Source organism: Nerophis lumbriciformis, linkage group LG21 (assembly GCF_033978685.3).
Source record: "Nerophis lumbriciformis linkage group LG21, RoL_Nlum_v2.1, whole genome shotgun sequence".
Lineage (NCBI taxonomy): Eukaryota > Metazoa > Chordata > Actinopteri > Syngnathiformes > Syngnathidae > Nerophis > Nerophis lumbriciformis.
In genome coordinates, this window is record NC_084568.2 from 27,066,653 (window position 1) to 27,090,958 (window position 24,306).

A 24,306-nucleotide genomic window follows, 5' to 3' on the forward strand; every position below is an offset into this window, starting at 1 on the left:
CTAGGACCTTCCTAGCCAGAGATAGATGGGGGGAGCATTCTGTGGCAGGTGGGTAATGCACCCCCCCATAACTCCAGTTCTGGTAGTCCAATTTTCACATGGTTTTCAGTGTATACCGGGGGGGCTATGATGAGTAACCAGTGTGAGTTTCATGTCTCTAGGACCTTCCTAGCCAGAGATAGATGGGGGGAGCATTCTGTGGCAGGTGGGTAATGCACCCCCCCATAACTCCAGTTCTGGTAGTCCAATTTTCACATGGTTTTCAGTGTATACCCGGGGGGCTATGATTAGTAATCAGGGTGAGTTTCATGTCTCTAGGACCTTCCTAGCCAGAGATAGATGGGGGGTGCATTCTGTGGCAGGTGGGAAATGCACCCCCCCATAACTCCGCCTCTGGTACTTCGGGTACTTTTGGTAACGTTATTTGTGAATGTTCAATTTGAAACTTCTTAAAACCAAATCAAAGGTAGATATCAGATACATTCATTTATTTATTCATCCATCGATCCACCCATGAGCTCCTTAAAGTTAAAGAAAATGTCATATTTTTAAAATACGAGTATAGGATCACGACAACACGTCGAATGAAGCAGCAAACATTCGTTCTTCTTGATGTCTCTAAAAAAGTACATATAGAGGTTTACTTTGGTGTACATATTCTTTACAGTATAGCTGTCAATTGGTAGACAATACTACATTTTCGGGACAGCAAATATTCCAATATTAATTGGTTATTGTTTTCGCCTTATCTGATCTAATGACGGCGAAATCATTAAATGCTCACAATTTGGAATCCATCCACAAGTAAGGATAATTTCACTTTATGTACTTTATTATGCCGAAAGAGGCGATTTCAGCCACTTGAATGACGGCGAAATCATTAAAGGCTCACAATTTTTAATTCATCCACAAGTAAAGCACAAGTAAATAAAACTTGGATTATTTCACTTTATGTACTTTTTTATGCCGAAAGAGGCGATTTAAAAGAGGCAATTTCAGCCAACAGCCGAGTTAGATATACTTTTCGAGACGAGTGATGCAACCGAGTGACGTAAGCGCGCTCCCGCGTCAGGGGGTGCATATTATGGCAGGGGTGCGTTTTCCGGCACAACACCGGCAAGTGATTGCAGCTGGCGGCAGCTGCAGGGCGGAGACGCGCGCGGCGCGTCCCTGGATGTGTGCCACAGTCGTGGGCGTGTCCCGCGGTGTGAAGCGCAGAGCGCAATGATGAGGGCGCATTCCAATGCACCCTGGCCGTGACATCAGGGCCATTTAATGATGACTTGACGTTACATCTTTTTCCAATTGCTTACACACTAAATTTCAAATGTTCACACAGTTAACAAAAGTCTACACACAGTAAGCAAAACCACTGTGCAGATTTGCCTAATATTAGGCATATAGACTCTGCTTCACAGTTTTTGCGAAATGTTACACACAATGCTTTACACACACCTACCCATCTTGCACACAGATAACGATACACACATTTTCACACTTTACACACAGACTAGGATTGTGATACACACATATTTACACTTTACACAAATATAAGGATTGTGAAGTTACTTCCTGGTCAATCCAAAGGGCTGGCTTGCCAACAACCACACAATTGAACACATTGGAACTCACATCCACCAGGTGTAAAGACACACAGGTGATGAATTGAAAATACAGCTTTCAAGTGGGTTCTCCAGCTATAGAGTTTTTTCCGTTTGTAATTTTTATCTCCAGATTTTTTTCAAACCTTTTTATCTGTCTTGGATTTCAATTTGTACTGCATGTCATTGTTGACTACTGTGATCCATCCATCCATCCATCCATCCATCTTCTTCCGCTTATCCGAGGTCAGGTCGCGGGGGCAGCAGCCTAAGCAGGGAAGCCCAGACTTCCCTCTCCCCAGCCACTTTGTCCAGCTCCTCCCGGGGGATCCCGAGGCGTTCCCAGGCCAGCCGGGAGACATAGTCTTCCCAACGTGTCCTGGGTCTTCCCCGTGGCCTCCTACCGGTCGGACGTGCCCGAAACACCTCCCTCCTCTCGATGTGGTGGAGCAGCGGCTTTACTTTGAGCTCCTCCCGGATGACAGAGCTTCTCACCCTATCTCTAAGGGAGAACTAATTTCGGCCGCTTGTACCCATGATCTTGTCCTTTTGGTCATGACCAAAAGCTCATGACCATAGGTGAGGATGGGAACGTAGATCGACCGGTAAATCGAGAGGTTTGCCTTCCGGCTCAGCTCCTTCTTCACCACAACGGATCGATACAGCGTCCGCATTACTGAAGACACCGCACTGATCCGCCTGTCGATCTCACAATCCACTCTTCCCTCACTCGTGAACAAGACTCCGAGGTACGGACGAGAACCATGGACGGACGAGAACCATGGACTCGGACTTGGAGGTGCTAATTCCCATCCCAGTTGCTTCACACTGCGAACCGATACAGTGAGAGCTGAAGATCTTGGCCAGATGAAGCCATCAGGACCACATCATCTGCAAAAAGCAGAGACCTAATCCTGCAGCCACCAAACCAAACCAGACTACTGTGATATGTTACTTTACCTGACTGTGGCAAAAATAAATATTTTCAGTTTGCAGCATCATTGTTGAGCAGTTCTTGAAATTATTACAGGATATTTTTACTTTCTCTTTAGGTCCTTACGTATAGGCCCACTTCAAAGTAAACAATGACGATTGCTATGGATTTGCCAATATATTTTGTCAAGTTACAGTAATCATTCATCACATATGCTAAAATGTTGGGCAAAATGCCCCAAACATCTGATTTCTTACAGTAAAATAGGGTTTTTTACAAATGTGTTTTGTATTTATCACTGTTCTGGGTAACTCACTCCAGTAGTGTCTTATCATTTGAAGTCTGTGTGAGTGAGATGAAAATAAAACTGCATTTTTACAAATGCTTGCTTTATTTTGATGAATGGGCATATGTTTTGACCGAAGTGTGTCATTTTGCAAATAACCTAGGAATCAAGAACATTTAATGTGGTGTTTGGAAAAGTGTGTATATCCTTTGGAAAAAAGACACACAGTTAGTAAAATTGTGTGTAAGCAAATGGGAAAAAAATGTAAATTATTACATATGGCTCCTTTAATTTGATATGATGCGATTGTGGTGTACCCAATGATATGGACGGTGAGCACAAAGGAGCATTAAACATTTATTGTGGAAGTTACACGTTATGACGTCATTATTAGCTACAAAGCATTTATATTTGCAATAAGCAGGATATTTGACATCCATCTGGTGTTGTGTGCCATCTTGCGGCAATATGCTGTAACTACAACCTAACGTTTCCGTAGCAACAGTTGTTTGTGTCAGCAGCAGATGAAGTCCTTACTCGGCACTTTTATCGTCGACCGAAAGTGTTTCTGGAGGACACATGGAGGCTGAAAGCGAGTCGGGAACACTGGACGACGGCGCTCTGAGCGCCGAACAGCGGGAGAAACTGCGCTTGTTCAAAGTAAGACAAAGAAGCAAAATAAAAGAAAACGTGGTGAGTTTTGATGCAAATCTGCTATTGGAGCACAGATCCAGACGAGGATCGACAACGAGAAGTACCTTATGGCGCATCCTGAGGTGGAGATCTTGGTTGGAGATTTTCTCAGGTTTTTACAAAGCATTTCCGTCCATCATTTACCCTTTTTTTATTGGTTTTACTCTGAACGCAGAGTGATGAACTCTGCGTTCATCACTCCTGGTTGGTTCTGTTTAATAAGTAATAATCATTAACTGTATTATGGACACATTCTGATGAGGGCAACTGCTCACATGACCATTTCACATAAGTATTTGTTCAAATTCACATTAATATATGGTTGAAATAATGTTAATTGCCACAAAGTCAAACAGAATTTAATCTAACTTTATATTTCATTAAAACATTTTTTTTGCGTATAATGTTTTGCTGTGCATATAGAAAATTATGGTGTGATTTTATAGTTCTGCAAATGTTTTAGTTTTTTTTAGACTATGTATTAATGACTGCGATTTAAGAGTATTTCATTAGACTATGTTAAATAAAATATATTTTTTTAATGTTTTAGATTGTGTATTAAATTTAGTTACTGTACACATCTCATTTAAATGATTGCACGGTGCACTTCCTGTTTGTCTTGCAGGGATGTCCTTCTTAAAAGGCCCACTGATATTTGTGCTTTTGCTGCAGGTGAGAAACAGTAGTATTAATATTTCACACACTAAATATTATATTGTAATATTTATGATTTAATCAATGTTATCACCTTTCAGATCATTTCACGAACCCAGACCTTCACATGGTTATTAATGCTAAAATGGAGACCATAAAAACGGACTGAGATGACGCCTGGTAGTAGTTGTGATGGACAAAAACATGAATTGTATGCTGAATGAAGCTTACTGCTGGATTTGTACACAATTTACGGATGTGGTTGCGAGGAATTCACATTAAAAAAATACAGTCACGATGTATAGGGCATTACGTATCCGAAATTTCACAGTTGAAAACTGTTTTTACTTATGGTAAATTCATGTGAAAAAAATTGATACATTGTTAACCTGTTCACAAAAATATATATAGAATTTACAGTAAAATACTGGCACCGGTGGTTGACAGAAACTCACTGTAAAGCAAATTGGGGCCAATTTTAGTGTTGCCAATCAGCCTATCTCCAGGGGGTGGGAGGAAGCCGGAGAGAATGCACACAGTTATGGGAAGAACATGCAAACTACACACACAAAGACCACTAGCCCGGGTATCAAACCCAGGACCTTCCAACTGTGAGGCACAAACGCTAACAGCATCTCCACCATTCTGCCCTATCACCAATACTAGTATCTGCAAAATGCCTGTCTTTCTGGGGCATGTGAGCGGTACATAAGGATCTTAACTTGAAAGTATTTGTACAACCTTTCACTGGACAACTCACGACATGGCCTTTTGTAACGTGTTCCTTCAAGTGAGCTAATATAAAATTTGTATTAAATGCTTCGTATCTGTTAAATAGCTGCTTGCAACCAGTTCCAACACACTTGAACACATTTAATTTCAATGCAGTTTACAATGAAGCACATAGACTACCCCTCAATGTCTAAAACGACTTGCCACAAAATTACAAGAAAACATGTTACCCAAAAGTTAACTCGGCTAATGCTTTAACACAAAACCCCTAAAAAAATAAGGTATGCTGTCTATTTAAATATACAATCTGCAAAATATTTACTTTAGACAGAATAATACTGTAAATTGTATTTGCGTGCTTGTGTGACATTACGGTATTTGCAAATGCATTGTACAATTTTTCATGCGTTTTCTTTGTATTATAACCATAGTAATTTAGGTTATCTACTGTTTCGTGGTTTGCAGGAATCCACTGTTTTTACTACGGTGATAAACTATTTTTAATTATACAATGGGGATAGGTTGATTGGCAACACTAAATTGGCCCTAGTGTGTGAATATGAGTGTGAATGTTGTCTGTCTATCTGTGTTGGCCCTGTGATGAGGTGGCGACTTGTCCAGGGTGTACCCCGCCTTCCGCCCGAATGCAGCTGAGATAGGCTCGAGCACCCCCCGCGACCCCGAAGGAAATAAGCGGTAGGAAATGGATGGATGGACAATGTTTTACTGTTGCTATTTTAAAATTGCTTGCCGTAGTTTTAACGGTCACTTTTTACAGTGTATGGTAAATGGTAAATGGGTTATACTTGTTTAGTGCTTTTCTACCTTCAAGGTACTCAAAGCGCTTTGACACTATTTCCACATTCACCCATTCACATACACTGATGGCAGGAGCTGCCATGCAAGGCTCTAACCACGACCCATCAGGAGCAAGGGTGAAGTGTCTTGCTCAAGGACACAACGGACGTGACTAGGTTGGTCGAAGCGGGGGACCGAACCAGGAACTCTCAGGTTGCTGACACGGCCACTCTCCCAACCACGCCACGCCGTCCATATATTCTAATAACAGTGCTATTGGAGCGTGATATGAAACAATTTCTAACATGAGGGCTGTTGATGTGTTACGACTGCGTGGCATTGTGATGCCGGAGGTCGTCTTTTCAAGATGCAGAGGGGTCAGGAAGCAGCTTGCAGGTGAGAATAAATGATTTATTCGAGTTGTAGTACAAAATATGCTGCGCGGTGCCCACGGCACAGAAAACAAAAGGGTAGCCAAAAGATGCTAATATCAAAAATGCAGACTATGAGCGAAACTAGGAGCGTAACTTGTTGCATGGGAGCAAACAAAACCAACAGACCGACTGAGGCCAGCGCGTAAACTAAATAGCCCTCTGATTAGTGCCCGGGCAACAGGTGCGCGTCCGGGACACTAACCAGAGGCAGGTGACTATAATCTGCCGTCATGGCAACAGAAACAAACTCAAGAGGTGCTGAAAACACAAGTGACTTGAAAACAAAAACAAAAATATGATCCGGGCAGCGGATCATAACAGTACCCCCCCCTTAAGGGACAGATTCCAGATGTCCCCTGGCAAAACTAAAACCCCCCCGACTATAACAAAGTTCAAGAGTCAAGGGAGGGTGGAGGGAGGATTTGGCGGAGGGTCGCCAGGCCACGTGTCCCCGAATCCACGGGGGACGAGTCAGGTGGCGGCGAGGCGGGCGACCACGGAAAGGCCACATTCGTGGCTGCCGAGAAGGTGGGCGTGAGTGGCGCCAGAAGTTCAGCAGCCGGAGAGTTCTGCGACTACGTCTCGGGTGTCGCTGCTGTTTCCGCCACTGGCGTCCATACACAAACCTCCGAGAGCGCCGCTTGCGCAGCCAGACCACTCGAGGTCGCTGAGACGACAATGAGGGCGAGAGAGCAGACGTCGCCGTGGAAGCAGGAGTCGTCGTCGTCGCCGTGGAAACAGGAGGAGTCGTCGTCGCCGCCGTGGAAACAGGAAGCGTCGTCGCCGTGGAAGCAGGAAGCGTCGTCGTCGCCGTGGAAGCAGGAGGCGTCGTCGCCGTGGAAGCAGGAGGCGTCGTCGCCGTGGAAGCAGGAGGCGTCGTCGCCGTGGAAGCAGGAAGCGTCGTCGCCGTGGAAGCAGGAAGCGTCGTCGCTGTCGGCGTGGGCGGAGCAGGCGGCTCGTCTGTCGGCGTGGGCGGAGCAGGCGGCTCGTCTGTCGGCGTGGGCGGAGCAGGCGGCTCGTCTGTCGGCGTGGGCGGAGCAGGCGGCTCGTCTGTCGGCGTGGGCGGAGCCAGAGGCGGAGCAGGCGGCTCGTCTGTCGGCGTGGGCGGAGCCAGAGGTGGAGCAGGCGGCTCTTCTGTCGGCGTGGGCGGAGCCAGAGGCTCGTCTGCCGGCGTGGGCGGAGCAGGCGTCCGGGCTGTCGACGTGGGCGGAGCAGGCGGCTCGTCTGCCGGCGTGGGCGGAGCAGGTGCTGGTGTGGGAACCAGACTTGGAGCAGGTGCTGGTGTGGGAACCAGACTTGGAGCAGGTGCTGGTGTGGGAACCAGACTTGGAGCAGGTGCTGGGCGTGACTTTGGCGGAGGTGGCCTGGCCGGGGGTTGCGGCTTAGCACGCCGAAGGACTGGTGGTGGCGGCTTAGCATGCCGGAGAACTGGTGGCGGAGGCCGGCATGGAGGTTTGGGCTTGGCTGGGCGCAGCTGTGCCCGCCCACTAGCAAAGCTCCCAGTACTAGCCCCCCCTCAAGAAGCGGATCCCAGACGTGTCTCGTGCAGTCTGGAACAGTCTTTAGGGGTGGGATGGAGGATGTGAGGAGGGGGGTAGGCTCCTCCCCTTTTGATTGTCCAAATTCTCTATTCTGCTCTTCAATAGCATGCGGAGTGTCCTTTGCCGCTTGGGATTGTTCCTCAAGTCTTAGTTCAATCAGTACCTTCCGGTACCACTCATCCACCCAAGCAGGACTGTACTTCTCGAGGGGTGTCTCGGAAGATGACTGGGCTGGAACAGGAAGTGGAGAAGGCAGAGCAGCAGTGGCACAGCAGACAGAGGAGTGGGTGGAGCTTGAGCCTTAGGGGGTGGGGCCAAAGTAATTGGGGGCTGAGCTTGAAAGTCAGAAGGTGAGTGGGACTGACTAGACCTAGAATTTAAAAAAATGTCCTGATAATGCTTAATTTTAGAATTAAAGTCATTTGTAAATGGCTGACAGAAAGAATTAACAGAATGCAAAAAAATGTCTTTTTCTATGACGTCATCAAAAGTGGACGAAGGCGTGTCCTCGGGGGGCGACAACTGAATGACGTCATAGCTGCAATCCCAGTGATTGACAGGCCAGTCGGAGGAATCTTTGAAAATATGGTCATTATAATTACCAAATATTTGAGGAGAATCCTGGGCTGCTTGTAGCTGGCTGTGCTCCGGAGGGAAAAGTTGTGGGATAGGTGCGTCTTTGCCGCGAGCCGAAGTCTTCTTGGTTGACTTCCACTTTCGCTGACGCGTACGGGCTGGCTGTGAGCGGACATCCCCGGGCCAGATGGAGTCGATATGGACCAACGAACCGTCAGGCCCCCACAAAAGGTCTTCGCGCTCCAAAGGGGAATACTGGAGAGTCTCTCTCTCCATCGCCTTTAAGACCAGCCACGTCCCGTAGCCGGAATCCTCCACGCCCTCTTCGAAAAGACTGTCTGCTGTTGGTTTTCTGTTACGACTGCGTGGCATTGTGATGCCGGAGGTCGTCTTTTCAAGATGCAGAGGGGTCAGGAAGCAGCTTGCAGGTGAGAATAAATGTTTTATTCGAGTTGTAGTACAAAATATGCTGCGCGGTGCCCACGGCACAGAAAACAAAAGGGTAGCCAAAAGATGCTAATATCAAAAATGCAGACTATGAGCGAAACTAGGAGCAACTTGTTGCATGGGAGCAAACAAAACCAACAGACCGAATGAGGCCAGCGCGTAAACTAAATAGCCCTCTGATTAGTGCCCGGGCAACAGGTGCGCGTCCGGGACACTAACCAGAGGCAGGTGACTATAATCTGCCGTCATGGCAACAGAAACAAACTCAAGAGGTGCTGAAAACACAAGTGACTTGAAAACAAAAACAAAAATATGATCCGGGCAGCGGATCATAACATGATGTATGTGATGCCTGCATTTAGTTGCTGGAAAAGTAATAAAAGACTACTTTTACAGCAAACCCTATGTGGAAGTTGCCTTCCAGTGGGTCCTCCAGACCACCAAACATTTCTAGGCGAGCCCGTTTCATTGTTTCAAGACAGTTTTATTTTTCCAAACACATCTCTTAGTGCTTTTCAGCAATCGTCTTGTTGTGAATGTTTGTCGTGCTCTCACTCTCCCCCAGCTCTAACAACGTCTCTCTTCCCGGTTGCTGCTTATACAGAGCGACAGGTGATTAGATAACAAGGCCCAGGTGGACCATCTATGCACCTGTCGCTGACTTCAAGGCCGGTCCTGGCACACCCCGCCTCGCTGCAGGCCCGCAGGCCACGCCCCCTCCACACCCTCTTTGGAACTTTTGATTATGTATTAAGAATATTTATTATTATTTATTATTCATTATTATTTATTTGTAGTTATTACAAACCTCCAGATAATGGCAGTATAACAAAAAATAAGAAAATATTGTCGTTCCACTTTGCCACAAAATAAACACATTTAAAACATTATTTTCATCATAATCCGCAATCCTACAAAAACACATTTTCTAGTAAAAAAAAACCCTGCTAGTATGAAGCGGCACAATATAGGTATTTGTGATTAATCTATATTACACTGTAATATATATATATATATATATATATATATATATATATATATATATATATATATATATATATATATATATATATATATACACACACACACACATATATATATGTATATATATGTATGTATGTATGTGTATGTATATATATATATATATATATATATATATATATTTATATATATATATATATATATATATATATATATATATATATATATACAGTATATACAGCCTATGAAGCGCTCTAAAAAACTTCCAAAAACTGGCAACAACGCTTCATTAACCAAGCCATGTTTATATAGTTTTAGATTGGGGTATGCCGTGTCATAAAAAGGCAAATACGTTAATGCCTCTCTAAGCTAGCGAGCTGGCGTCAGCTCGTGTGTCAAGGTAAAGCACGGTTTCTCAATAATCTTAATTTGAAAAGGCAATACTTTTTAATACTTTTACCGCATAATCAATACATTTTATCTTCACATATCTAGTAGTGACATGCCTCGCCTTGCTCACACTGCTCCTTCGGCCACTAAGGAGCAGTGGTAGACTGCTGTTATATATATAACGGGTAGAAAATGGATGGATATATATATATATATATATATATATATATATATATATATATATATATATATATATATATATATATATATATATATATATATATATATATATATATATATATATATATATATATATATATATATATATATACAGACATATATATGTATGTATGTATATATATATATACATATATATACATATATATGTATGTATATCGCCTTCCGCCCGATTGTAGCTGAGATAGGCTCCAGCGCCCCCCGCGACCCCAAAGGGAATAAGCGGTAGAAAATGGATGGATGGATGGATGGATGTATGTATATATATGTATATGTATATATATATGTATATATATGTATATATATGCATATATATATATATGTATATATATATGTATATATATGTATATATATGCATATATATATATATATATATATATATATATATATATATATATATATATATATATATATATATATATATATATACATATATACGTATATATATATGTATATATATGCATATATATATATATATATATATATATATATATATATATATATATATATATATATATATATATATATATATATAAAACAGGTAGAAAATGGATGGATGGATATATATATATACATATATACACACACACACACAAACACACACACACACACACACACACACAGTACAGGCCACACCTTCTCATTCAATGTGTTTTCTTTATTTTCATGACTATTTACATTGTAGATTGCCACTGAAGGCATCAAACATCAAACCCTAGAAACATTTTTATCGACCAATGTGGCCTCTGAGTCAAAATAATTGCCCAGGTCTGGTTTAATGGATACAATGAAACACAATTAGGCATATAAAGTAAACTTGGTTTTCCACTTTTAATGCAGGGGGGCTAGTGTAGGCTAAGAACTTTTTACAGCTGTCAAATTTACTGTAATCACACATACTTTTTCATTGTATCAATTGTTGTCATAAATGGTAGGAATTTGCCGCTGTGATTAAATGTAGTTTGGGGTTAAAACCCTCTGTAACCAGGCTCATATACTTGTATTCAGTATTGTGTTATGTATTCATTGGATGGGTACAAACATTTACAGTATCACCCATTTTTTTATTTAGTTATGAATCCCATCTATGAAAACATATAAGAGTTCCAACTGAAATATGAAACTCTCTCTTTATCTCGCTCTCTCTCTCACACACACACACGCACCTGCTCTGACTTGACGTAACCTCCCACCTCCATCACACAAAAGGAAGCAGACTTGAAACAAAAGTATCCTCCACGCTCTATTGGACAAAAAGACACGTCTGTGAGTACATTACCTTTTTTTGTGTGTTTTAGTCACTTTTCTCATTTTTGTGATAAAAAGACTTCACATTGAACAATGTGTATTATTATTTGTTTTATGACGTCATGAGTGTCATCCTAAATGGAGATAAAGTGGCTGCTCCATCAGTAGTGTGCTTTATTTTAAGCACTCATGTGCCTTAAAAAACAACATTTTGTTTGATTTTAGTGCATGTAGTCCACGATGGGGACTTTTTTCTTTGCTTGTTTTCTTCCAAAGTGCTGCAGCCTCCCTTAGGAAGATGCGGTAACTAGGAAAGTTCTCAAAGGAGGAGTCGCTGTAGTCAAGAGCAACAATGAACGTCATACAAATGTATTTTGTTGATATTTTCTATTTGTATCACAAACAGGAGGTGTTTCATCATGGCTGCCATGGGAGCATTTTCTCTCCTCATTGTGTCCTTCGGTAAGCATCATTATTCAAACATGACATCTGAGGTCATATTTCATGTGCAAAATATTTTTTCAAATGAAACTAGTCACTTAACCAGTTCTATTTGCTTGTTGTAACTCTCAAAATAAAGGTTTTTAAAGGCTTATCTGATAATACACATAATTAACTACTCAAAATGTGTATATGCCCACAGGGCAACTATATTTCATTTTTGTACACGGTTCCTAAGGCGAGGATTATTCACTCAAATAACAGGACTGAAAGTAACAGGAGGGAGTTCTTAGAATAGAATTAGCAAATACATGAAATATGCTAAGCCGAAGAGCATCTTGACACTAAGCACATCCAACAACATTATTATGAAGTAATTTTGGTAACAAAACTGGGTTAGAAATACAGTAGGGGTTTAAAAAAAAACAAAAAACACCCAAATTCCATCCATCCATTTTCTACCGCTTATTCCCTTTGGGGTTGCAGGGGGCGCTGGAGCCTATCTCAGCTACAATCGGGCGGAAGGCGTTGTACACCCTGGACAAGTCGCCACCTCATCACAGGGCCAACACAGATAGACGGACAACATTCACACTCACATCCACACACTAGGGCCAATTTAGTGTTGCCAATCAACCTATCCCCAGGTGCATGTCTTTGGAAGTGGGAGGAAGCCGGAGTACCCGGAGGGAACCCACGCAGTCACGGGGAGAACATGCAAACTCCACACAGAAAGATCCCGAGCCCGGGATTGAACCCAAGACTACTCAGGACCTTCGTATTGTGAGGCAGATGCACTAACCCCTCTTCCACCGTGCTGCCCACACCCAAATTGAGAATTGTATTTATTCCGATTCAAATTCGAGTCATGTTTTTCAAAAAAAAAATTGTTTTTAAAGAGTTGTTCGTGCATTTTTTTAAATAATTTATTATTTGAATAAAAATATAACATAATTATTGATAATATTATTATTGATAATGTTGCTTTTATACATTTTTGGTTTTCCTTTTTTTCCAGTATTATACTTGTATGTCTTCTCTATTATTATTATCATTATTAGTATTGTTATTATCACGTGGCCAGAAATGGTACTGCAATCACGGTCAAAATTCTAGGGTTCCTTCCCACTCTCCAGGACTGAGGTTGCCAGATACTGAGCCGATTCCTACTCCAAGTTAAGTTAAGTTAAGTTAAGTTAAGTTAAAGTTAAAGTACCAATGATTGTCACACACACTAGGTGTGGTGAAATGTCTCCTCTGCATTTGACCCATCCCCTTGTTCACCCCCTGGGAGGGGAGGGGAGCAGTGAGCAGCAGCCCAGGAATTACCAAGGAACTTCAAACGGCAATTTATGCTTCTTGCAAGTAATTATGCCACATTTTACTGATGTTGATTAGCTAAATGTATTTGTAAAGTTATGCAGCAATATTTTAGTCGGGAGTCGGGACAGATTGTTGGCATCACCCTGCTAAAATGTCTAGTTTGACCGCACGGACCACCATCGAAATATTTACATATAATAATATATAATATATAATATATTGCATAGGCTTACTTTGATGGCAAGCCAAGGCCAACAGTAAAATTACCGTCACATTTCATTCAGCATATTACCGCCCCATTTCATTCAGCATAACTCCATGTTGCATCCAACCTAACACACTGCATTCTCTTCCATGTACGCACATCACCATCTTTCAGTGCAATTCTATGAGCCAACCCACGTTACGCAAAAACTACGTTACGCATAAATCATATAGCCTACTACCATGTCAATACACAAAGTAGAAAATCATTACAATGTGTCAAGCAAATACAACCCCATATGTGCCTGATGAATATACTGTACCAGAAACGTGCATCTTAGTTGCAGTTTCCATTACCAAATTTAGAGGTGTGGAAATAGCCATGTAAAATTGCTAATGCTACTCAGTAGCACGTCAATAGCAAAACCAATGTATATTAGCATCAAGTTAGCACATTATTGAAAAAGTGGAGCCTTATTGTACTTAACTTACGTTGGTGCGTTTTTTGAGTCAATTTATTTTTTGGCATTGAAAATTGCCACATTACCTCGAGGTAGTTGGCTGAGTCCGCTCTCAGTACTGCTTGAGTGATTGGGAAGTGCCAAAGGCGTGATGTCTATCTAGCTTAAACCATGTACTGTAACATGGTACTGTTAGATTTTACGTAAATCAGGACTGGCGGAATTTGGTTGGTGCCAAAAAAGTACACTTATACGTCTTATTTTGTCTAACAGTGTGGATGAAGTGTTCCAACGCTCAGCTGGGATGGATGCTCTCTGACACGATGCAATCTGATATAGAAAAAGCTTCCTTTGATTTTTCCACACCAGAAACGGTACATGCACTACAACAGAAAAATGAATAGAATCTTGTCTTTAACTGAATGATTTTTTTTTATGGCATTCTTCACTTAGATGTGTGCCATTTTCCGCTCTCCAAACTTCACATCAGAGGCGAAAAAGAGTGAAATGAAACCCAGCCTGGCTAAGAAGTTGCTGCAAAAAATCAAAGAGTGTTACAGAGGAGAATTGGAGCTTGAAGATGATGTCACCCAGTGAGTTCTTAGAGTGCATCTGGAAAATACTGTACTGTCCGGGCTATAGAGTACACCGCACCCACCAAATTGCAGAATAAATAAATATATTTAAATATATTAGTCGCACCGGACCGCAGATATATACTGATGCGAAAAATTTTGTAGAACGCACTAGCTGCGGAGGCTAGCTCTCAAATCAGCGAAACAGACTCAATAACTCCACGGTGACGTTTTGGTGAATTTACCAAACTGAAACAATACAAAAAGAATGCCATTGTAAGTTAATAATGCTAACACAGACACTTGTAAACGTGGTAGCATATTTGCTATTGCTAACAGCGCTAGCTTGATTACATTACTCCTACAGATATCACACATGGGACAGTTTAGTTAAGTATGAATTGTTTTAGTTATACTGTAAAACTTACAAACGCTGCTTGGAGTGATGAATGACGAGTCCTTTCGAGCAAAAACGCTAGGGACGGTTTACAGAGAGTACGGTTTCAACCCGCAACAACTGCAATGAGCAAACTCATCCAAAAGATGGTGTCATAGCACAAACAATAACACATATTCTCAGTGTCTGTTGAAAACTATTTATTGAATATAAAACATTATGGCGATTAGTGAAGAACCATAAATTAGCCGCATCGTTTTATAAGCCGCAGGTTCAAAGCGTGAGAAAAAAGTTGCGGCTTATAGTCCAAAAATTTAATATATTCATTTTTGTCCTCAAAATTTTAACACCCATAATGACAATGTGAAAAAGTTTTTATTGTTTTCAATTTGTTTGTTTTTTAAACAACAAAGAAATTACATAAGTATTCACAGCCTTTGCGTTTAGGCACCTTTGGCAGCAATACAGGCTCAAGTCTTTTTGAATATGGTGCCACAAGTTGGGCACCTATCTGTGAGCAGTTTTGTCCATTCCTCTTTGCAGCACATCTAAAGCTCCATCCGGTGAGATAGGAAGTGTTAGTGCACAGCCATTTTCAAATCTCTCCAGAGATTCAAGTGTGGGCACTGGCTGGAACACTCAAGGACACATAAGAGTTATCCTGAAGCCATTAATTTGGTATCTTGGCTGTGTTTCTAGGTTTGTTGTCCAGCTAAAAGATAAACCTGTGTTCAAGAGCGCTCTGGAGCAGATTTTCATTCAGAATGTCTCTGTACATTACTGCATTCATCTTTCCCTCTTTCCCTGACTAGTCTCCCAGTTCCTGCTGCTGAAAAACACCCCCACAGCATGATGCTGCCACCACCATGTTTCACTGTAGGGATGGTATTGGCCTGGTGATAAGCGGCGCCTGGTTTCATCCAAACATGACCCCTGGCATTCACGACAAAGTGTTCAATCTTTGTCTCAACAGACCAGAGAATTTTGTTTCTCATGGTCTGAGTCTTTCAGGTGCATGTTGGCAAACCTTTCACTAAAAATGGCTTCTGATTGGTGGATTGCTGCAGAGATAGTTGTTTTTCTGTGAGGTTCTCCTCTCGTCACAGAGAAATGCTGTAGCTCTGACCATCGGGTTCTTGGTCACCTCTCTGACTCAGGCCTTTCTCCCCCGATCGCTCAGTTTAGTCAGCCGGACAGCTCTAGGGAGACTTCTGGGCCCTAATGTATCAAGCTTGTGTACGCACAAAAACCTGCACTTTGCCCTTCTTCACGGCAAAGTAGGGATGTATCAAATCCTACATACATTTTCTACAGGCTGCGACGCTCAAAAGTGATGCTGGGTAACAGTTCACATTAAAAAGTGTCAACTTTTATTTCTCAGACTGATTGATGTGCCCATCAGAGACATATGAACAATTAACTCCCGGATGGCCTGGCCACATTTGATTTTAACAATGCAAAAAAGATAGTCAAGGACATAAAATTAATGCATTCACAATGCTTCATATTCATATATCGTTGTAAGGACATATCATTTATCAAGGCCAGGGGTGCCCATTACGTTCGCCAGCCATTCATTAAAAAAATAGACCTAAAAATGAGCAATCAACAATCTCCACCAAGACGTCACTTGATTGACATTCACGGCACCCGAGGGTCTTGTGAGATGACGCTGGCTGCTTTGAGCTCAGTATTAGGAAAAAAATGACCAACAGGAAGGCGAGAAACACTTTTTATTTCAACAGACGCTCGCGCCGTACCTGCCGTCAAAACTCTAAAGACCGACTGCACAGTTCTTGTCTTCACAATAAAGGTACCGCTTCATCCTGCCTGTGCTAACAAAATAAGAGTCTCAGAAAGCTCGCCTGTATTTCTTGTAAAGCAGGGGTGCACATTACGTCGATCGCGAGCAACCGGTCGATCGGGGCGGGGTGTGTGTCAGTCGATTGCCAGCCAGGCATTAAAAAATAGTCCTAGCGATTATAAATCTTCACAATGACGTCACTTTCGTCACTTGATTGACATTCACGGCCCCTGAGGGTCTTCTGAGATGACGCCGGCTGCTGCTAGCTCATTATTAAGAAAAAATTACTGACAGGAAGGCGAGAAACACTTTTTATTTCAACAGACTCTCGCGCCGTACCTGCCGTCAAAACTCCAAAGACCGACTGCACAGTTGCACAATAAAAGCTCTGCTTCATCCTGCCTGCGCTAACAAAATAAGAGTCTAAGAAAGCTGGCGTGCACAAGCTAGCAAGCTGTGGTGTTTGCCGCCAATGTATTTCTTGTAAAGTGTACAAAAAGAAGTACGGAAACTGGACAAATAAGATGCCAAAAACCAACCACTTTTATGTGGTATTGGACAGAAAGGAGGACTTTTTTTCTCCTCCATTTGAAAATGCGGACGTTATCAGCACTACTGTCTGATTCCTATCAATGCAAGTCATCAGAATCAGGTAATACACCAACGTATATTCTTATCTTCATGAAATAAAGGAATCTATATGTGTTAAACATGCTTGTATTATCATTAAACACCTTTAACTTATTAACAATATTAACTATATGTGTTATACATGCTTGCATTATCTTTAAACACCTTTAACTTATTAACAATATTAACTATATGTGTTAACATGCTTGCATTAACTTTAAAGACCTTTAACTTGTTAACAATATTAACTATATATGTTAAACATGCTTGTATTATCATTAAACACCTTTAACTTATTAACAATATTAACTATATGTGTTAAACATTCTTGCATTATCTTTAAACACCTTTAACTTATTAACAATATTAACTATATGTGTTAAACATGCTTGCATTATCTTTAAACACCTTTAACTTATTAACAATATTAACTACCGGTATATGTGTTAAACATGCTTGCATTATCATTAAACACCTTTAACTTGTTAACAATATTAACTATATGTGTTAAACATGCTTGTATTATCATTAAACACCTTTAACTTATTAACAATGTTAACTATATGTGTTAAACATGCTTGCTTTATCATTAAACACCTTTAACTTGTTAACAAAAACATATCTTTCATAAATAAGTAAATCTAAATTATATATATGAATGAGGTAGATCCCCACGACTTGATCAATTGAAAAGTAGCTCGCCTGCAGAAAAAGTGTGGGCACCCCTGTTGTAAAGTGTATAAAAACGAGTATGGAAGCTGGACAAAAAGATGCCAAAAACCAACCACTTTCATGTGGTATTGGACAGAAAGGAGGACTTTTTTGTCGTCCATTTGAAAAAGCGGACGTTATCAGCACTACTGTCTGATTCCAATCAATGCAAGTCATCAGAATCAGGTAATAGTACACCAACTTATATTCTTCATGAAAGAAAGAAATCTATATGTGTTGAACATGATTATAATATCATTAACCACCTTAAACGTGTTAACAAAAACGTCTGTTTCATAAATAAATAAAAATAAATTATATATATGAATGAGGTAGATCCCCTCGACTTGGTCAATTGAAAAGTAGCTGGCCTGCAGAAATAGTGTGGGCACCCCTAATCTAGGCCATAATTTTGCCACCTGTTGCTGTCAAAATTAGTCCTTGGCCCTGTCAGGCGGACAGCAGCAGCTGGTGGTCGCGGCAACGTAGACCGAGGATTATATGTCACATACAGGATGTGGCTGCTTCTGCAAGACTCTTTCATGTATTTTATTAACAAATCTAGTAATCAAAGAAGCAAACAGAATCAATCACTGTTGGGCTGCAAGCGCTGCAAGACCAAAAAATGTGGTTTGTTGGGGCTGCAGTGGTACACAGTTGTAATATACTTTTCCAGGACTTGTGGCAGTAATGACAATTAGTCAAACAGATGAAGTCTGGAGCTGGAGACATAGAGAAGTTTCTTAAAGGTGCGATTTGCAACTCGCTCACAGTTACATTTTTTAAAGCACAAAAATTAAAACATGAACACCCTTGGCTAGCTTGTGTTACTATCAGTGGTTTAACAGAACACAGTTGTGTTAAAACAGTCTATATTTTTAACAATTGCTAAGTTTGTGTAGTAAATTTTTTTACCAGCCCGAATAAAATGATTGGTGTTTACGGCGGTCACTCATCCTGTCTCATCAACACATAGGCGCAGAGACACACATACAAAAACAGTCCAAGAGAAGCAACAAATAATTTGCAGTCATGTTGTTGTATCAGAATTTTACATTCAATGATAGCTAATAATAACTATTCAAATTGCTATCATTAGCTAACAACACCCAAAGCTTGTGCTATGTGTGTACGTAGTTACGTCATTACGTCCTCGAAGCAGGAATAGGGGCGGCATATACTGTGTAAAATATTTCGGAAAGTTACCGCCCTCTAGATATCTGTGTATCGTATTTTCCGGACCATAGTGTGCACCGGATTATAAGGCGCACCGCCGATGAATGGTCTATTTTTGATCTTTTTTCATATATAAGGCGCACCGGATTAGAGGGCGCTTTAAAGGAGTCATATTATTCTTTTTTTTTCTAAATTGAAAACACTTCTTTGTGGTCTACATAACATGTAATGGTGGTTCTTTGGGCAAAATATTGTATAGATTATGTTTTACAGATCATCTTCAAGCCGCTTTCTGACAGTCGCTTCCAGATGCGCCGTTTTGTGGGCGGTCTTATTTACGTGGCTCACCTTCGGCAACGTCTTCTCCCCGTCATCTTTGTTGTCGCGGTGTAGCGTGCAAGGACGGGAGTGGAAGAAGTGTCAAAAGATGGAGCTAACTGTTGTAATGACATTTAGACTTTACTTAAATCAATAACGTAGCAACATCTCCTCAAACGGAAACAACAACAACGCCGGAAATGTGTCCCGTGAAAAACCGTCTGACCGGAACTCTCTAATAACTAAAGTTCCTTGGGTGAATAATGTAAACTCACTACACCGGTATGTTTTAGTGCTTTCATGGCGAGTTTACTGATAGATATAAGTAAGAACACTACTTTATATTAGAAATGGCAACAGCGGAGGATGAATGTCCCATAACAAGAAGATAGAGAAAAAGAAGAAGCTTATCGACTATGGTGTCAGCACGGACTACAAAGGCGGACTCACGCAATTTTTCAGGATTTATGCAGATCCCAAATACAGATCAGCAGGTACCAGATGGTAAGAAAAGTTGCTTTTGCATAATATTCCGAAACAAAACGCTAGATAATGTCTTACCTTATACACACACCATAACAATACTCGTATGTTGAAGCACAGTACAATCCATCAAGCAGTGCGGCTTCATAGCTTACCAAAGTCGTACTAAAACATTTTGATAGATTTATGAGCGCCGTGTGTAATGTTCTATATTTTCAATGGAACATATAAAATGTTGGTGTTGTTTACTTGAGTCATATTGCAGTCTACACGTATCTCTTGTGTGTGACTGCCATTATATTGCAGTCTACACGTATCTCTTATGTTTGACTGCCATCTACTGATCACACTTATCATTACACCATGTACCAAATAAAATTGCTTCGAGGTCGGTAAGCAAAACCAAAATTATTCTGTATGTTAGGCGCATAGGGTTATAAGGTGCACTGTCAAGTTTTGAGGGGAAAAAAAAGATTTTAAGAGCGCCTTATAGTCCGGAAAATACGATAAATGTGTAAACCCAAACATATTACTAAAGCGGTAAAGCTGTATTTCATTTGTCCTTTAATTTTGACGGTACGTGTATTTGTATTGAACCGTTTCGGTACGGGGGTTTCGGTTCGGTTCGGAGGTGTACCGAACGAGTTTCCACACGAACATATTAAGTAGCCGCCTAAGCTAAAGTCTTAACAAGCTGCTCCGCTTCTTCTGCCTCTGTCTCTGCCAGTACTCTGCAGCACCCAGCATTGTCCCACCCACACAACCATCTGATTGGTTTCACCAGAGCGGTAACAGCCAATCAGCAGTGCGTATTTAGAGTGGTAACAGCCAATCAGCAGTGCGTATTCAGAGCGCATGTAGTCAGTGCTTCTGCGGTGGGGTTAGCAGATAGGTGTTTAGCAGGTAAGCATCAAGCCGCGGACTCTCCCCAAATTATAATAGTCAACTACTAGTAACTAGTAACATCATTATGAGCCTGTTGACGTTCTAGAAACAAATGTCAGCGTGTGTGTGTGTGTGTGTGTGTGTGTGTGTGTGTGTGTGTGTGTGTGTGCGTGTGTGCGTGTGTGCGTGTGTGCGTGCGTGTGTGTGCATGTGTGTGTGTGTGTGTTACGGACAGCAAAGCCCTGTAATTTCACTTTACCTTTTTCTGTGTTGATTGAGCTGTGTTGAAAAAAGGACATTATGTTAAATGAAGAGTTTCTGTCTCTGATAGTTGATATAATAATGTAACCGCATCATTAACCCTACATGAACTCCATGGTGTTCAGGGATGACTAGTCTCTCCTATTGCTATTGTACTATTTTTTTCAGCCATAGTTACATTAATCATTAGTAATGGAGCAGCCTAGTTTTGAATGGCAGGGTCCCTGCTATCACATGTTGATAAAAATATAACATTTACATAATAAAAATAAACTACAGGCTTTCCAAATGCTGTAATAAATTAAGCATGATGAGTTGACTTGAAACTGTTTAATGTTGCACTTTTTATATGTAGAAGAAAAGTTTTGTCATTTTATTTAATCTGAGCAACAACTCGAGGCAGTTTAATGTTGATTAACGTGGGCAGAATTATTATAGTGTTCCCAATGTTAAAAGGATAAAGCCATTGTTTACAAATTTGGTAAATAAATAACTAAAAAATGTAGATTTTGTTGTTTTCTTACTGTACCGAAAATGAACCGAACCGTGACCTCTAAACCGAGGTACGTACCAAACCGAAATTGTTGTGTACCGTTACACCCCTAGCTGCAACACATGCACAGTACACTTGGTAATCTACAGCATTTGAAAGGGAATGCTTATTATCATATTGAAGCATTTCTGCATTTCCTGCTATTTATTGTCTTGGTATCACCACAGGCTAGGCCCATTGACGTGTTACTATGACAACGCACCCGACTTGACCCCTGAACTCAGCAGGCAACTCCTGGCTCAGTTTTCTGAGTGCAAAAACCCAAAGGCTACAATGGTATCTCTTAAATCTACATTTGTTGACGGCAATGATTATTTCTTAATTTCTTAATCATCTCACTTGGACTGCAGCTCAAGATGCTCCTTTTGAGGAAGGCCTTGTCCAACTCCAACTGGACCACTTACGAGGTTCTGCACTTGCTTGGCAGCAGTGTTAGCTTGCTGTCTCCCACACAACTGGACAGCATTGCGAGCGCTGACCTCAAACAGGTGATCAAAGACCTGCCGCCTGGCGTCCAGTGGAGGATGACGCAGCAACGAACTCTCGTCAAGAAACTGCTGGGCGATGACGAGGTGAGGCTTCTGTAAATTGGAATTGGTTATGAGGATTTAAGGACGTGCTTTAAGGCTCTCCACGTTAGCCCTCCAAAATTGTTACTCTCGGAAAATGTAGAAAAAAATGAGAACACACGGAATTTGGTAGGTAGGCTCGGGCCAGGCGATACGGCTGAAAACTGTATCACGATGGAAGTGTTTTATATCGGTTGATATCGATAATTGTTGATAATTTTTATGACCTATCAAAAATAATAATCAGGAGAAAAATATATGAAATTGTAAACATTTTTATTTCAAATGCAGTGGTGGGCCGTCTCTGCTGGCCTAACGTAACCAGGAATCATGATCATAGTTAAAGATAAAAGCAATGTTTTATTTACTTTCCCTAAATATCTAAAAGTATTTCCAGTGCTGTTTGTAGGTTAGAATTTGCATCCAATCAGAATTCAGCGAGCTTATGTTGCCATGCTGTACAAAATTTGCCCTGGGCCTTCAGAATCAACAATGCAGGTATCCGTGCACTGTAAGCGAACAGGCACATAGAGTTGATAGATAATTGCCATAACCAATAAGATCACGAATTGTTGTCAGTAAGGCCTTCTCGCTGGCCTTACACTGTGATTGGATACTGACTTGGGAGTCCCCAGTGAGAATCCAATCACAAGTTGTGAAAACAGGAAGTGGCACCGGAGCCATACGAGCCATAGAAATCCACAGAAAACTCACCGGTACTCACAAAGAAGGAGAGCAAAATGTTGATTAGGTGGCAGATATATATTTGCAAGGCCATTTTCAAGAAGGATACTTAAGAGAAACTACATCTTGTTAGACGAAGTTGGCCGACACCAGAATGGTTTGCCATTTCAACCAACTGCGAGCGGTACCACTGGCTTATATGGCGTCAAATGGGTGCTACAAATATTTTATTTCTTAATTTGTTCATGTTTCATTTGTTTTATACAATTCCTTTCATTTTGACAGTACTTTCCCTAAATATCAGTTACATATCTTAATATGTTTTAATTGCTGAAGCAGGTTTATTGAATGTAAAATGCGCCGAAAAATAGACCCTGTTGTACACTGTTGAGGGGTTTCAATGCACGGTAGCGTGCAAGTGGGTTTTTGTATAGTTTCTCCAGCCGTGTCCATGTGGTGACATAAATTATTTTTGAGAGGTGAAGTTGAACTAAGTAGGACATCACTGAAGGCCGAGGTGAGAAACGCACGGCCACTGTTCAAATGTAATCTTCCTCTGATTAGAATCCCCTCAGATATGAAGGCAGAGCGGAAAGGAAATGTCAACACAACCATTGAAAACATTTCAACCAATGTAAACAAAATTGTAAAATTCTAACATCGCATTGAACACTTTATTAGACTCTTAAAATGCAGGTGCAAAAATAAGGAATGCACAAGAAATGCTTAATTAAGTGTAACAAAATAGGGCAAAGTGTGAAAATGTGAACATACAGAAACCTGAGAATAACTATTTTCTGCAGGTTTAGTGCTAGGAAGTTACAGGTGTGCTCTAAAGGGCGAGCGCAGCTAAAGCATACTTGCCAACCTTGAGACCTCTGAATTCGGGAGATTGGGGAGTTGTTCTACTAACTGTACTGTACTTGCTGCTTACTTAAAAAAAAAAATAACACTTACCTTTCACAATTTGAGTAGCTTTTGTTCTGCCATTTGAGTACTGGCGAGCGATCTCTGAATCCGGGAACATATCCTTCACGGATTTGTTGAAAACATCCGCAAATGAGAACGGAATGTTGCTTGCAAGGTGGCCCATAATACTGCGTTGTCCCCCCTTGTGCTTCTCTGACCGTTCATGAGTGACTATATCCATTCGGCCACCATGTTATGGGTTATAGATAAACTTATGGATAAAGGAGACATATATAATAGTCTCCTTTTCAGGTGAGAGGACGCTAAAGGCAGTGTCTTTAAGGCACGCCCCAATATTGTTTGTCCGTCT

General features: G+C 41.2%; 2 protein-coding genes across 2 annotated transcripts in view; both read left to right on the top strand.

Annotated features, from left to right (window-relative positions):
• The first annotated feature begins 3,325 nt into the window (after positions 1 to 3,325).
• Positions 3,326 to 4,466, top strand: LOC133621343 (RIIa domain-containing protein 1-like). The gene is made up of 4 exons (XM_061983375.1): positions 3,326 to 3,481; positions 3,550 to 3,626; positions 4,140 to 4,186; positions 4,270 to 4,466. The coding sequence occupies exons 1-4, from the start codon at positions 3,401 to 3,403 to the stop codon at positions 4,335 to 4,337; spliced, it is 273 nt and encodes a 90-aa protein (XP_061839359.1). The 5' UTR covers positions 3,326 to 3,400; the 3' UTR covers positions 4,338 to 4,466.
• Positions 4,467 to 14,268: 9,802 nt separating this feature from the next.
• Positions 14,269 to 24,306, top strand: part of otoa (otoancorin) — a 53,188-nt gene continuing 43,150 nt past the window's right edge. Inside the window, exons 1-4 of the mRNA XM_061983508.1 lie at positions 14,269 to 14,355; positions 14,435 to 14,574; positions 21,942 to 22,050; positions 22,125 to 22,346. Of these exons, the coding sequence (XP_061839492.1) occupies positions 14,290 to 14,355; positions 14,435 to 14,574; positions 21,942 to 22,050; positions 22,125 to 22,346 (537 nt within the window). The 5' untranslated portion in view covers positions 14,269 to 14,289. The remainder of the gene's footprint in view (positions 14,356 to 14,434; positions 14,575 to 21,941; positions 22,051 to 22,124; positions 22,347 to 24,306) is intronic.

Excerpts from the sequence above, each read along its gene's own strand:
- LOC133621343 (XM_061983375.1), top strand. The coding sequence starts at position 3,401 with ATGGAGGCTGAAAGCGAGTCGGGAACACTGGACGACGGCGCTCTGAGC. Across the intron at positions 3,627-4,139 it reads TTGGTTGGAGATTTTCTCAG|GGATGTCCTTCTTAAAAGGC; the intron begins GTTTTTACAAAG and ends TTTGTCTTGCAG. Across the intron at positions 4,187-4,269 it reads TATTTGTGCTTTTGCTGCAG|ATCATTTCACGAACCCAGAC; the intron begins GTGAGAAACAGT and ends ATCACCTTTCAG.